The following is a 15158-nucleotide window of genomic DNA, read 5'->3' on the forward strand; positions in this document are numbered from 1 at the left end:
TAACATATGTTGTATGTGTAAATTGCTTAAAAGATTGCACTAGACCTTGAGCCCGGGAAGACCGCTACTAGACGGATGGCAAAAAGATCCAATAACTGAGAAAGACAAAACGTAACAGCTTAAATGATATAGGAGGGGGTTGATCCTCGATTTGATTCTCGTGTTGCGAGTGTCGTGTCTCGCGAAGGCAGTTCTCCGTGCACCGGACACGTAGCTTACCGAATCAGTTGCGACACCGAACGATTAGAGAAATATCTAGTTATTTGAAGTTGAAGTTTCTTCCCTCACAACTCACAAGTGACAATGTGTTTGAATGAAGACTTATTTAAACTGGTTTGTCTTAAATCTAATTTTTATTTTGTAGGTCCTATGACGCGAGACCAAAAAAAAAAAGTAACTGTGATAGAATAGAGTTTGCATGATTAAGGGAATGATTTTTTGAATGAATTATAAGAAATACATCATACATGTTATTTCTCCCGATTATTGTATTTGAATAAAATGGTGTTTCCATTTTTCAAATTTTGAGGGATAGTGAAGCAACATGACGCGTTCATAATAACGCGTAAATACGTAAGAACCCTTTTTTTGTTTTCATATATACTTTGGATAAACACATTAATTTGAAAATATCTTTTGACTTTTGCATCTCGTCCGCATCTCCTTCTCATTAGTCATTGACCACCCCTTTTCAAACTCTTTGACTTTGAGCATGTCTCTCATGGCTTCTCCTTCCTCTTTTCCATCTCATAACTACAAATTCGATGTCTTCTCGAGCTTCCACGGGCCAGATGTACGTAAAACGCTTCTCAGTCACATGCGCAAACAGTTTAACTGCAATGGCATCACTATGTTCGACGATCAAGGGATTGAAAGAAGCGAAGAGATCGCTCCTTCACTCAAAAATGCTATAAGAGGATCAAGGATCTCGATAGTGATTCTCTCCAAGAAATATGCTTCGTCAAGCTGGTGTTTGGATGAATTGGTGGAGATATTAAAGTGCAAAAAAGTTATGGGACATATAGTGATGACCATCTTTTACGGAGTTGATCCATCTGATGTGCGGAAGCAGACCGGGGAATTCGGGATCCATTTCAATGAAACTTGTGCATGTCGGACGGACGAGGCCTAGCAGAATTGGAGCAAAGCTTTGAACGATGTAGCCAACATTTCTGTAGAAGACTTCTTACAATGGTTGGTCTTTGATTAATATGATTTTTTTTTGATAAGTGTTGAGTAAGGGTTCATTGATATTCTTTCTCTTTGTAAGGGACAATGAAGCTAAAATGATAGAGAAGATTGCCAGAGATGTTTCAGATAAACTGAATGTTACACCGTCTGGGGATTTTGATGGCATGGTTGGACTTGAAACTCATTTGAGAGAAGTGAATTCTTTGCTAGATTTAGATAATGATGAAGTTAAGTTGGTTGCAATCACTGGTCCTGCTGGGATTGGTAAGACTACTATTGCTAGAGCTTTACAAAGTCAACTCTCTAATAGGTTTCAGCTTACTTGTTTTGTGGACAACCTTAAGGGAAGCTATCATAGTGATCTTGATGTGTTGCGTTTACAAGAACAGTTTCTTTCAAATGTTTTGAACCAGGATGGTATTAGGATACGCCATTCAGGTGTCATAGAAGAAAGGTTATGCAAGCAGAGAGTGCTCATTATTCTAGATGATGTGAACCATATAAAGCAATTAGAAGCGTTAGCTAATGAAACTACATGGTTTGGTTCTGGAAGTAGGATCATTGTTACCACATAAAACACAGAGTTTTTGCAGCAACATGGTATAGATAATATGTACCATGTGGAGTTCCCATCTGATGAAGAAGCTATTAAGATCTTATGTAGATATGCTTTCAGAAAAAAAATTTGTTGTCATGGTTTTGTAGAGCTTGCTAAAAGAGCAACGAAGCTTTGTGGTAACCTTCCATTGGGTCTTCGTGTGGTGGGTTCATCTTTACGTGGGAAGAATGAAGAAGAGTGGGAAGAAGTAATACGCAGGCTAGAAGCTATTCTTCATCATCAGGATATTGAGGAAGTACTCAGAGTTGGTTATGAGAGTTTACATGAAAAGGAGCAATCTCTATTTCTTCATATTGCAGTCTTCTTCAACAATAAAGATAATGACCTTGTTAAAGCCATGTTTGCTGACAATAACTTGGACATTACACACGGGTTGAAAATCTTAACAAACAAATCTCTCATATATATATCTAACTATGGAGAAATAGTGATGCACAAGTTACTGCAACAAGTTGGTAGACAAGCCGTTCATAAAGAAGAACCTTGGAAACGTCATATATTAATAGATGCTCCAGAGATTTATGATGTCCTCGAACATGCCACAGTAAGTTCTTTCTCTTGTATTTGTTTATTAATTTATCATTTAAACTTTGGAATTTGGTGAAGAAAAGCAAATCCTACCATATTGTGCTAACAGGTTTTCTGTTATTTGGAACACGTGTTGGTTTAGGGTACTAGAGCTATGTCCGGCATATCATTTGATATCTCTGGCATTGATGAAGTTGTTATCAACGAGAAATCCTTTAAAAGAATGCCTAATCTTCGATTCCTGAAAGTCTTTAAAAGTAGAGATGATGGCAATGATAGAGTGCATATACCTGAGGAGACAGAGTTTCCGCGTCGTCTAAGGTTACTACATTGGGAGGCCTACCCAAGCAAGAGTCTTCCTCCGAAATTTCGACCTCAATATCTTGTCGAGCTCTATATGCCAAGTAGCCAGCTTAAGAAGCTATGGGAAGGAGCTCAGGTTGGTGTTTGTACTCTATCTATATATAGTAACTATGTTCATTCTCTTCATCTTATATGATGCTCGTTCTCTGTGTTTTGTGTGGGTTACTTACATATTCAGCCCCTTGCACATCTCAAGAAGATGAATTTGTTTGCGTCTCAACATTTGAAGGAACTTCCAGATCTTTCATATGCTACAAATTTGGAGAGATTGGATCTAAGTTATTGCGAGAGTTTGGTAGAGATTCCAGTCTCTTTTTCGCATCTTCATAAACTACAATGGTTGGAGATGAGTACTTGCATAAACCTTCAAGTCATTCCAGCTCACATGAACTTAGTATCCCTTGAAACAGTCAATATGAAAGGATGCTCAAGATTGAGTAATATTCCAGTTATGTCAACAAACATCAACCAAATGTATATATCACGGACAGCAGTTGAAGACTTGCCTCCATCGATTAGGTTTTGCACACGTCTTGAACGTCTCAGTATAAGCAGCAGTGGAAAGCTCAAGAGAATAACACATCTCCCCATGAGTTTAAAACAGCTAGACCTAATTGATTCTGATATTGAAACGATTTCAGAGTGCATCAAAGCTCTTCAGTTGCTATATATCCTTAATCTATCTGGCTGCAGGAGACTAGCATCATTGCCAGAACTCCCTGGTTCACTTAGATTTCTAATAGCAGATGATTGTGAATCATTGGAGACTGTATTTTGCCCTTTGAATACGCCAAAAGCAGAGCTCAATTTCACCAACTGCTTCAAATTAGGCCAGCGAGCACGAAGAGCGATTGTACAACGATCATTACTTCTTGGAACAACGCTCTTACCGGGAATAGAAGTACCAGCGGAATTCGATCACCAAGGCAAAGGAAATACATTGACCATTCGTCCAGGCACAGGCTTTGTAGTTTGCATTGTGATTTCCCCCAACTTGGCATCAGAAATCACAGAGTATGGGCTTCCCCAACTAGTGTGTCGTCGCCGCATAGGTCAAGGCGACTTAGACCCCATTGAAAAGGTGTTCTACGTACGAACTCTCATCAACTTTCAATCAGAACATCTATTTGTATTTATCATCCACCCTCACTTGCCATTTATCGATCCCTCTGAAGTGAGCAAAGAGATAGTGTTCGAATTCAGTAGCAAATTCAACCACTTTGATGTTATTGACTGTGGAGCCAAGGTCTTGACTAACGGGAGCATCGAAGGGAGCTATGAATCTGGATTGGACCAAGTATTTGAAGACGACACTAAACACAGTGACCATGCAGATTGTTGGAGTTGGCTGTTCCTCTGCTTTGGTCAATCCCATTTTGTGAAAAAGTCAGAAGCTTTGTCTCAGAAAGAAGACCGTAGAATCCAGAACTGATGACCTGTCCATTCTCCACTTCATCTCAGACCGTATAAACATCGAAGCTAACAAAGAAACCGAAGAAAGCGCATGCATTGACCTCAACTTCAGTACCCCATACTTGAGTCTGTCAATAAAGGTAGCCTGATTTTGAACTTCTTTCTTCATCCCCTGCAATTAGATACAAGACAATAAGATAATTCAATCTCCATGTTCTTTCTTTTCATATCCTAAAAGCAATGACTCAAGCATGATGTATTTAGATCCAAAAAAATTCTGGGTGCATAATAATTTTACTTTGAGAGAATCAGCCAGGTTTGTATTATCAAAAGTATAGTATTATGAGACTTCAATTCAAAAGCCACCACAAGATTATGTATAACGCATAAATTTTTGTTAGGTTTGTTTGTTTGTAAACATTCTGTTCTCTACGCAACATTTTTTTTTTCTTTCCTTTTTCGAAAACTTTTTTTTTTTTTGCTAACTTGTAAATATCATTAGAAATGAAAGTTTAGGGTTACAAAAAGTTCCTAAAAAGTAAAGCAATCTTGGCAAAAAAGATAAAAACAAGATTACAGTAATGGGACTTAAGCGAAGCCGAAGAGAGAAAGAAACTTAGCCAAGCCACAGGAGCATCAAGGGCTGCCACCTCTTTCTATGTCTTCTTCCAGAAATAATGTTGCGGACCTCTCTGTCGATAAACTTAAAGATGGTCATGGGCGGGATGCTGATGTTGTTATGCAGAACATTGTTACGTTGGCGCCAGATGTGGTAGACCGACACCTGGACGGCAAGCTTTCGAAGGATAGAAGGTGCCTGAGAAGAGGCGTGTCTAGACCAGGAGAGGAGCTCCGCCCAGCTGAGGAAAGGGCGACTTTGGCGGGATAATCTGCGGAAAACAGCAGACCAGATAACAGCCGCAAAGTCGCAAGAAATGAGGAGATGATCCCTAGACTCAGGCTCCTTTGAACATAAACAACACTCATCTGTGGGAATAACTCCCCAGGCGTGGAGCCTCTGTCTTGTCGGGAGCCTGTTCCAGCAAGTAACCCACATGTTGAAAGCCATCTTCGGGACAGCTCCCTTGAACCAGACCGATTTTGTCCAGCGCTTTGTCTCCTCTCTAGGCCTTAGAGCATCCCAAGTAGAAGAAGAGGAAAAGCCAGAGCACTTAGTCCCATTAACTTCCCAAAAGAAACAGTCTGCGTGAGAGGCCTGGGAAGGCAACCGGATTGTTGTGAGGTGTGAGTGCAGCAGAAGCGCATTGTCAGATCTTGGCGAAGGCAAAAGCCATCCAACTTCAGAACAAGCATCACTCACTTTAGCATCCAAAGGTAGGCGCAGAGATCTGGGACCAGTATTTCCTAAGAACTTAATCAAGGGGCCAAAAGGGGTCCAGCAGTCAAACCAAAAGAAAGCATTATGGCCATTGCCTATCTTAGATTTTAGGAACCTCTCTCCCAAGGGTCTTAGGTTAAGAAGCATTTTCCAAGTCCATTGGTCACCAGTGCTAGCTTCGATGGCCCAAAAGGACTGGTTTCTGATATGGTGAACTCTATGCCAGAGAGCCCAAAGGCTAGCACTCTCAGCAAACAACAACCAAATGAAACGGAGACATAAGGTTTTGTTCCACATAGAGAATCTTCGCAGACCCACACCCCCTTCTTCTTTGGGCAGACAAACAGTTGCCCAAGAAATCTTCGCACCTTTCCCTGAGTCAATGTTACCAGACCAAAGAAAACGAGCACACATAGATTCGATTCTCTTGATACAGCCAATAGGCAAGACAAACGTTGACATCCAGAAATTAACCTGTCCGGTAATGACAGATCCGATAAGTTGAACACGTCCTGCATAAGAGAGACTCTTCACAGTCCAGGACCTGAAGCGCTTTGCCAGCTTATCTAGCAAGGGGTTATACTCAGAAATCTTTAGCCTCCTGCTCATAAGAGGCAGCCCCAAGTATCTGACGGGGAGAGTAGCCGGCGGGAAGCCATACTCTGCAATTGCAAGCGCTTCCGTCTGATCAGTGCCAGCAAGATAGAGGTTGGTCTTGTCTTTGTTTACCTCCAAACCCGACCAAGAAGCAAAGTCATCAAGCACCTCAGAGATGCCGTGCAGGGAGGAACTTCCCCCATCAAAGAAAACCATCACATCATCAGCAAACATAAGGTGAGAGATAGATAACTCTTCTGTTTTAGGATGGTAGTGAATGTGGCCAGCATCAAATCTGGATCTTAGCAAACTTGAGAAAACTTCCATTGCCAAGACAAACAAGTAAGGCGAGAGAGGATCTCCTTGCCTCAAACCTTTGGTACTCTTGAAGAAGCCTCCTGAAGACCCATTTACAGACACAGTAAAAGTGGGAGTGGAGATGCACTGGAAGATCCAATTAATAAACTTCTCAGGGACAGCAATAGCTCTTAAAGCAGAAATAATGAATTCCCATCTGACCGAGTCAAAAGCTTTCTTTAAGTCGACTTTAAGCATTCCTCTGGCCCCTATGTTCCTCCTATTGTATCCATGCACAATTTCAGTAGCAAGGAGAACATTTTCAGCAAGAAGCCTACCCGGGAGGAAGGCTGATTGTGCAGGAGAGATGACATGAGTAAGGAGCTGCTGCAGGCGAGAGGTTAGCAGCCTTGCTATGACCTTATAAAGGGTATTGAGACAAGATATAGGCCTAAACTCAGATATTCTCGAGGCATTCGTGACCTTGGGGATCAACACAAGCGTTGTTGAGTTCCATTGCTTCAGAAGTTTCCCTGATCGGAAGAATTCCTGCACCGCGTCAACAACTTCCGGGCCTAAAACAGACCAGGTACCTCTGAAAAACTCTGCCGTGAAACCATCAGGACCACTGGCTTTGTTTCTAGGAAGAGAGAAGAAAGCTTCCTTTATATCGAGAGAAGAGAAGGGACTCTGGAGCTCACTGATCTGATCAGGCGAACAACGGTAAGAGAGAAGCAGATCCATGTCTGATTGCTCTAATTGGTACTCACTAGTGTGGCCACCAAGAAGAGCTTCAAAATAATCACTGCAGATGGGACTCAACCCGCTGACCACTCTCATCAATGAGGAAAGGGATAGAGTTCAGGGACTTCCTCATGTCTGCCATTTTGTGAAAATAAGCAGTATTACTGTCACCTTCCAATAACCAGGTAATGCTAGACTTTTGACAGAAATAACTCTCTTCAGCCGCACTCAAGATGTTCCATTTTTTGGTGGCTTCAAGTTCCAGAGAGGCGTGAAGGGTAGAAGGATCAGAAAGAGTAGATCTCTGACACTGGAGCATATGATCGTGGGCCTCAACCACTCTTTTTTCAATGCCTGAGTAGTTGTCCCTGCTGAAACTCCTAATAAGCGGTTTAAGGTGCTTCAATTTCTTAGTAACCCTGAACATTGCAGACCCCACAAAGTTGCAGGAGTACCAGTGATCTTGGATTAACTCTATAAAGTTCTGACTCCGAATCAAGTAGTTAAAGAACCTGAAAGGCCTTCTGCAAGGCTGAGCAGTGGGAGCTAGGACTTCACAAGAGGCATGATCAGAAAAGTCTGGCTCACCAAAATTAGCATAGGCAGCAGGGAAAATGGAGTACCAGTTATCATTGACTAGTACTCTGTCCAGCTTCTTCGCAACAGGCCTTGTATCGCATTTATTCCACCAAGTATAAGAGTTACCCTTGAAAACCAGGTCAGCAATCTCAGAGTCTAGCAAACAGCTTCTGAACTCACGCATTCTTCTACCAATATTCAGGCTCTGAGCCTGAGAGTGATCTTCAGGGTTCAAAATTTGATTAAAGTCCCCGAGAACAATCCATGGCTTACCATTGACGGTCGGAGAGAGAGACAGGTCGACAATCTCAGTCCAGAGGTTTTTCCTGAGCGCCTCCTCATTAGCAGCATAGACAATGGAGACCACAATCCAATCCGTGCTATTGGGCAATAAAACTTGACAGGTGATCATTTGCAAAGACTTAGAAGTAATAACCACCTGTACACTTGGGTCCCAGAGAACCCAAATCTTCCCCAAAACAGAAAATTCATAGTTTGCAGCAAAAGACCAGCCAGGTAAGAGGTCCCTTATGAACTTACTCTCCTTTGGCTGCTTGACATGCGTCTCAATTATTCCTCCAAAAAGTGGTTTATTTAGCTTGTACCATTTTTTAAAACCGCGACGGTGACTAGATATATTAAACCCGCGGACATTCCAACAAAAAATTTGTGTACACATTATTAACCTTTAATTTTGAGGCTCATGCCTCGAAGGTTCCTTCGCTGCCTTTTAGACAAAACTTTGGTATAGGCCTCCTCTTCTGGTTCATCAGATAAGATATCAGAAGAGTCACTATCAACAGAGTAATCTGATTCTAGAGTTCCCTCAGGATCCACACCCAGGCAAGGGATGGTAGGGGCAGGAATTTCAGTGGCTTTTGTCACATTACTGTGCTCACCGACCAAAGACTTAGCAGATCCCAGCTGAGTACCGACAGACATAGTCAGAGACGTCTGACCAGCAGAATTCACAGGCATAGGCAAAGGCGTCTGGCTCTTGTCGGGCTTCCCTCTCTCTGGCTTTTCCACTACACTCTTAGCTTTGGCTTTTTCTACCCAGACTCCACCATCAACTGGCTTGACAACGCTCAAAGAGAGCACTTTGGTGGAAGAGGGAGATTTGGATCTCATTCTCTGGTTTTTCCGCTTCTTCTTCATCCCTTCAGCATTAATCTTAGGGCAGCTTGAAGATAAGTGAGTGGATGAGCTGCACTCAGAGCATGTTATAGGAGCAGACTTACAATGCCTCAAGCTGTGTCCTATTCCTTTGCAGTGAGTACAGATTGGGGGCATCCAGGGACTGGAGACTAACACTCTTTGTATCTCGCCAGAATCAAACTGGGCATTGACCGCTTCTGGTAACGGCTTTCGAGGGTCGATGAGGGTAAACACCTTAGCAACCTCCAAGTTGGTCTTATTTATCGTTGATTGATGGCAGAATTTGGGATCACCCACAAGACTAGCGATTCTTCCCAGACCTTCCTCATGGAAGAATTGCAAAGGGACATTTCTTAGCTCCAACCAAATAGGTGCCGAAGTGAGTTCAGGCTTCTTTGGGGTAACTCCTGGTTCCCACTTTGCCACAAACATAGTTTGACCATCAATTTGCCAAAGACATTGGCTCAAGACGCGAGAACGGGTAGAGGCATTGGGTATCCTGAATAGAAAGGCGAAACCCTCCATCTTCGTGACAGCAATGTCTCTATGGTATTTGCTCCAGATACCATTCACGATGTTGTGTATAGTTCCTTGAGCAGGGGGGTCAGAATAAAATTGACCTAGTACGAAGCAATCCCACGATTTCTTATTTCTCTCAATGACAGAGTTAGGAATTCTCACACACGCTTCACCAGAGTCAAGAGTAAATCCTCCGCCAGACTTCTTTAGTGGCTTGGCAGTACCTTTGACAAGATTCACCCAAGTATCAGATCCCACAGAGGCTGAGTTTGGGTTAGGACCCACTGACGCAGCTTGGACGTACGCTAGGGTAGGCTTGCTGACCACCGGAAGATCAGCATTTGTTGGAGTTGCTTCAGTCGCGACTTCACCTGGCTCAGTTGAGGAGACAACTTTCACAGGGACATCAGCTTCTGGCAAAACGACAGTAGAATCAACTACAGACAAGGGTGGGTCTGCAACCAAGACTGTCGCAGGGACTGTCAATTGGTCGCCGGAGGTGGAGGAGGAAGCAAGAGGACACAGATCCGCAACGACATGGTCGGCGAGGACAGAGCCTGGGACCGGAATAGACTCAGGGGGAGGCGAGAGATGCTCAGGCTGAGGGACAATCCTGGGCGTCTTCTTTTTAGCCTTCGACTTTGAGGCCGGAGACTTTTTAGGCGGCTTTCTCTTTCCCATGGCGAAGGTCGAGCATGGGGAGGAGGAAGGGGGGAACAGGGGGCGCCGTCCGAGAAGACGCCGCTGCAAGACAGAGAAGGCAGGCAGCTTTGAGAAAAGAGAGAGGAACTAAGAGAGAAGGTTCTCACCGGCGGCGAGAGGCCAACCGGAGGTGGAGATAGGGTTAGGAACTATCGCCTTTGCAATCGCCTCAGGAGAGAGAGAATCGCCTTTTACTCTGCAAAATTAATCAAGATCAATTTTTGAAAGAGAGAATCGCCTTTTACTTACCTATTATGATATTATACTACATTACTTAACCACTTTAAAGTACCAAGGATATGAATTGGAGCTCCACTTCAAGAAACATCATTTGTTCTGGTTTAATGTTCCAAGAACTTTGAATGTGAAAAAACCCATATCTTTCAAATGTGAGAAGGCATTAGGACACTTCCTATAAGTTTTCGCAAGTCTTTGTGACTAAAATCCTTATAACAAATTAAATAAAGTCTTTGTGAGTTTAATAAATAAGTACAAGATAAATCTTTCTGATGTGTGAATTCAAATAAAATGAAAAAAAAAAGAGAGCTCAGTAGGAATATTCCTATCAGTTTCGAAAGTCTTTGCGACTCTAAAATCCATTAACAAAAGAAGTCTTTGTGATTCTAATATATACAATGCAAAAATTCTGCAAATATGAACACAAATTACAATCTAATATTAAAGAAGACTAATTTGCAACGACTCTCCAAAAAACAGAATTATTGTTAATTGAGAAGTTTTGTGTCAGTCCGCAAATCTTATCAGACTGCGATATGCAATAGCCCCTCCCAAGCGACGTTTTCATACTAGACCATTTATAGCAAATAAGGTTGTAATTTTCTGTAAATTGCTAAAAAGCTATTTGTGTGTTTTTCTTTCTTTTCTTGTTTGTTCGTAGTAAGGGGAATAATTATGCACTCCTTTGATATTTCGTTGAAAAAGCTACGAAACTTCCATCTCGTTTAATATAACTCAACTATACCCGCTTGCAATTTTTTAACTCCATAAAAGGCTTATCAACAACACACATCAGTATAAGATAATAAACATCTAATACGCACATTTACGTGAATCAGAAATTTTGAACCACTCTCATGGCTTCTTCTTCTTCTTCTTCTTCTTTGTCTCGCACATGGCGCTACCGCGTCTTTACGAGCTTCCATGGGCCAGACGTCCGTAAGACATTTCTGAGTCACTTACGCAAACAGTTTAACTACAACGGGATTACCATGTTTGATGACCAAGGGATCGAGAGAAGTCAAACCATTGCTAAAGCTCTTACACGAGCTATTAGGGAATCCAGGATCTCAATCGTGGTGCTCTCGAGGAACTATGCTTCTTCGGGCTGGTGCTTAAACGAATTGGTGGAGATTTTGAATTGCAAGAAAGATATGGGGCAGATCGTGATGACTGTCTTCTACGGAGTAGATCCATCTGATGTACGGAAGCAAACGGGAGAATTTGGGATCTCTTTTAATGAAACTTGTGCTCGTAAAACAGAGGAAGCTCTAAGATGGAGCAAAGCTTTGAACGATGTTGGCAACATAGCTGGAGAACACTTGCAAAACTGGTTTGTGTTTTGTTTATTTAAATTATAGTTTGTTTTTCTTATGTCCTAAGTGGTAACCCAAGAGTAACAGAACAAGTGGTGTTTTTCTTTTATAACTAGGAAATAATTATGAAGATACTAATTTGAGATGTTATACCTAATGGTTTTTTCCTAATGACTATTCTTTTGATAGATAAGTGTTTTTTTTTTCTTTATTTATTTTGTTAGGGACAACGAAGCAATAATGATCGAGAAGATTGCAAGAGATGTTTTAGATAAACTAAATGCTACACCCTGTAGGGATTTTGATGGGATGGTGGGACTTGAGGCACATTTGAGAGAAATGGAGTCTTTGCTAGATTTAGATAATGATGAAGTCAAGATGGTTGCAATATCTGGTCCTGCAGGGATTGGTAAGACAACCTTAGCTAGAGCTTTACATAATCAACTCTCGAATAAGTTTCAACTTGCTTGTCTTGTGGACAACCTTAGGGTAAGTTATCATAGTGGTTTTGACGAGTACGGTTTGAAACTACGTTTACAAGAACAATTTCTTTCAAAGGTTTTGAACCAAAGTGGTATGAAGATAAGCCATTTAGGTGCAATAAAAGAAAATCTAAGCGACCAAAGGGTGCTTATTATTCTTGATGATGTGAACAATCTAAAGCAGTTGGAGGCTTTGGCTAATGAAACTACATGGTTTGGTCCTGGAAGTAGGATTGTAGTTACCACAGAAAATCGAGAGCTTTTGCAGCAGCATGGTATCAATAATACATACCATTTGGGTTTCCCATCTAGTCAAGAAGCTCTACTGATCTTATCCATGTATGCTTTTCGACCAACCTCTCCACATCATGGTTTTAAGGTGCTTGCCAAACGAATAACAGAGCTTTGTGGCAATCTCCCGTTAGCTCTACGTGTGGTGGGTTTATCTTTGTCTGGGAAGAATGAAGACGAATGGGAAGATGTAATATGCAGGTTAGAAACTATTCTTGATCGCGATATCGAGGACGTATTACGAGTTGGCTATGAAGGTTTAGATGAGAACGAGCAAACGCTATTTCTCCATATTGCAGTCTTCTTCAACAATGAAGATGGTAATTTTGTGAAAGCCATGTTTGATGACGGTAACTTGGATGTCAAACGCGGTTTGAAGATCCTAGTAGATCGATCTCTCATAAACATATGCAGTGTCACTGAAAACATAGTCATGCACAAATTACTACAGCAAATGGCTAAACAAACCATTCATAAACAAGAGCCTTGGAAACGTCAGATCTTAATGGATCCTCATGAGATTTGTGATGTCCTCGAGAATGAAACAGTAAATTATATCTCTTTCTTTTCTCTTTGTTTGACTTTTATTAACTAGTACTTACTTTAAACATGGTCATTTGGTGGAGACGAAACAAATCCTACATATTGTGCTAACTTATTCTTTGGAATATTGGTTTAGGGTACCAGAGCTGTGACTGGAATATCATTTGATAGATCTAATATCGATGAAGTATCTATCAGCCAGAGCGCTCTTAAAAGAATGCCAAATCTTCAGTTCCTCAGAGTCTACCAAACAAGAGGTGATAAAATGCACATACCTGAGAAGATGGAATTCCCACGTCGTCTAAGGTTATTACATTGGGAGTCATACCCAAGAAAGAGTCTTCCTCCTAGATTTCATCCTGAATATCTTGTTGAACTCAATATGCGGGAAAGCCGGTTCGAATACCTCTGGAAAGGAACCCTGGTTAGTGTTAGAACTTTAAAGATATGAATATATACACATTTTATCTTCTTGTTGAAATGATATTTAATCATCTCTCTATGTTGTTGTGTTGTTTTACTACATAAAGCCGCTTAGAAATCTCAAGAAGATGGATTTATTAGGGTCCGAGAATTTGAAGGAACTCCCGGATCTTTCAAAGGCTACAAAACTGGAGACATTACAGCTGAGCAAATGCAGAAACCTACAAATCATTCCATCTCACATGAACCTAGTATCCCTTGTAAGCGTCTCTATGATCGGATGCATCAGACTGAGAGATATTCCAGTTATGTCAACAAACATCGAAGCACTGTATATCACAGAGACAGCGATCGAAGATGAACCTCCATCAGTTAGGCTTTGCTCTCGTCTTCAGACTCTCAATCTAAGCCGCAGTGTAAAGCTCACGAGCTTAACACATCTCCCCATGACTATCACATACCTAGACGTAAGATACACTGGTATTAAAAAGATTCCAGATTGCATCAAAGCCCTTCATGAGCTACAATTCTTACTGATATCAAGCTGCAGAAGACTCACTTCATTGCCAGAGCTCCCTGGTTCACTTCAATTTCTACACGCAGATGATTGTGATTCACTAGTGACCATATTTTCCCCTTTGAACATTACTCCATCTGCGTGGCGCCTCGAATTCACCAACTGCTTCAAACTGGACCAACAAGCAAGAAAAGCAATCATACAACAATCTTTTTCTCAAGGAATCACGCTCTTGCCAGGAAGACAAGTCCCTGCAGAGTTCGAACACCGTGCCAAAGGAAATTGCCTGACGATTCGTTCCAATGGCAACGATCCTCTTTATGCTCTCTCTAGATATAATGTCTGCGTTGTGATTTCACCTCCCCGCCAAGAATATAGTCTTGGTCACTCTCCGCCAAGACTATTGTGTCGTCACATAGCCAAAGGTGACTTATACCCCAATGAGGTCTCCATCTTCGTAGGCGATGTCCCCAAATTTCGCAGGGAACATTTGTTTATATTTTCCATTAACCATCGCTGGCCATGTATCGTCGATCCATCTGATGTGAACAGGGAGATCGTGTTTGAATTCAGCAGCGAATTCCAAGAATTTGACATTATTGAATGTGGTGCTCAGATCTTGACGGATGAGTGGGACTATGAATTTGGATTGTACCAAGACGACATTGAGTTTGAATCTAGTGAAGCCTCTGGGGACGACATTGAGTTTGAATCTAGTGAAGCTTCTGAAGACGAAATGGAGTTTGAATCCATCCAAGCCTCAGAAGACGACGACGAACACGGTGACTCCAAAGAAGACGAGTATCTCCGAACAGATTGTTGGAGTTGGCTATTCCTTTGCTTTAAACAGTGAGAACCATACAGATTGAGAAATATATGTGATTTAACAGAAGAAGAGAGTACTGAAGAGTTTGGATCGTCACCAGTCACCACCTTGCTTCGATAATCATGAGGGAAAATTAACACAGAAGCGTTTGGGAAAGATGATGATAACGTGGCCGTCTGTTTAATCCATAGCGTTGTTTGTTGGGCCCTTTTAGGGAACATATGGGCTCTTGTTGGGCCTACAAGTGTAATCCATCGTTCGTGTTATTTTTTTCCGAGTAAACAAGCTCAACTTTCTTAGTTCTTACACACTAGTATTGTTGACTACTTGGCTTGTATTGAGTATTTACTGACAATGAAATTCCAACCGACAAAACTTTTACTTCGGTCGTAGAGTGTGGTGGGTGTCTCCCTTTTTTTCTTTGCCAGGCTGAGTTGTCTGTCAAAGCTAGGCCATATCTCCTATTAATGTGAT

At 41.7% G+C, this 15158-nt stretch overlaps 2 protein-coding genes and 1 pseudogene across 2 annotated transcripts; 2 read left to right on the forward strand and 1 right to left on the reverse strand.

The window, feature by feature from the left end:
• Window positions 1–712: 712 nt before the first annotated feature.
• Window positions 713–4133, forward strand: LOC111831894 (annotated as a pseudogene).
• A 597-nt stretch (window positions 4134–4730) lies between these two features.
• LOC111831895 lies at window positions 4731–5600 on the reverse strand. Its single transcript, XM_023787448.1, has one exon. It carries the CDS (start codon window positions 5598–5600, stop codon window positions 4731–4733), a length of 870 nt encoding a protein of 289 aa, XP_023643216.1.
• Window positions 5601–11143: 5543 nt separating this feature from the next.
• LOC17896263 (disease resistance protein RML1B) lies at window positions 11144–14986 on the forward strand. The gene is made up of 4 exons (XM_006301932.2): window positions 11144–11619; window positions 11827–12922; window positions 13055–13342; window positions 13449–14986. The coding sequence occupies exons 1-4, from the start codon at window positions 11144–11146 to the stop codon at window positions 14709–14711; spliced, it is 3123 nt and encodes a 1040-aa protein (XP_006301994.2). The 3' UTR covers window positions 14712–14986.
• The last annotated feature ends 172 nt before the right edge of the window (window positions 14987–15158 follow it).

The sequence above is a fragment of the Capsella rubella genome, unplaced genomic scaffold (assembly GCF_000375325.1).
Source record: "Capsella rubella cultivar Monte Gargano unplaced genomic scaffold, Caprub1_0 scaffold_2, whole genome shotgun sequence".
Classification (NCBI taxonomy): Eukaryota; Viridiplantae; Streptophyta; class Magnoliopsida; order Brassicales; family Brassicaceae; genus Capsella; species Capsella rubella.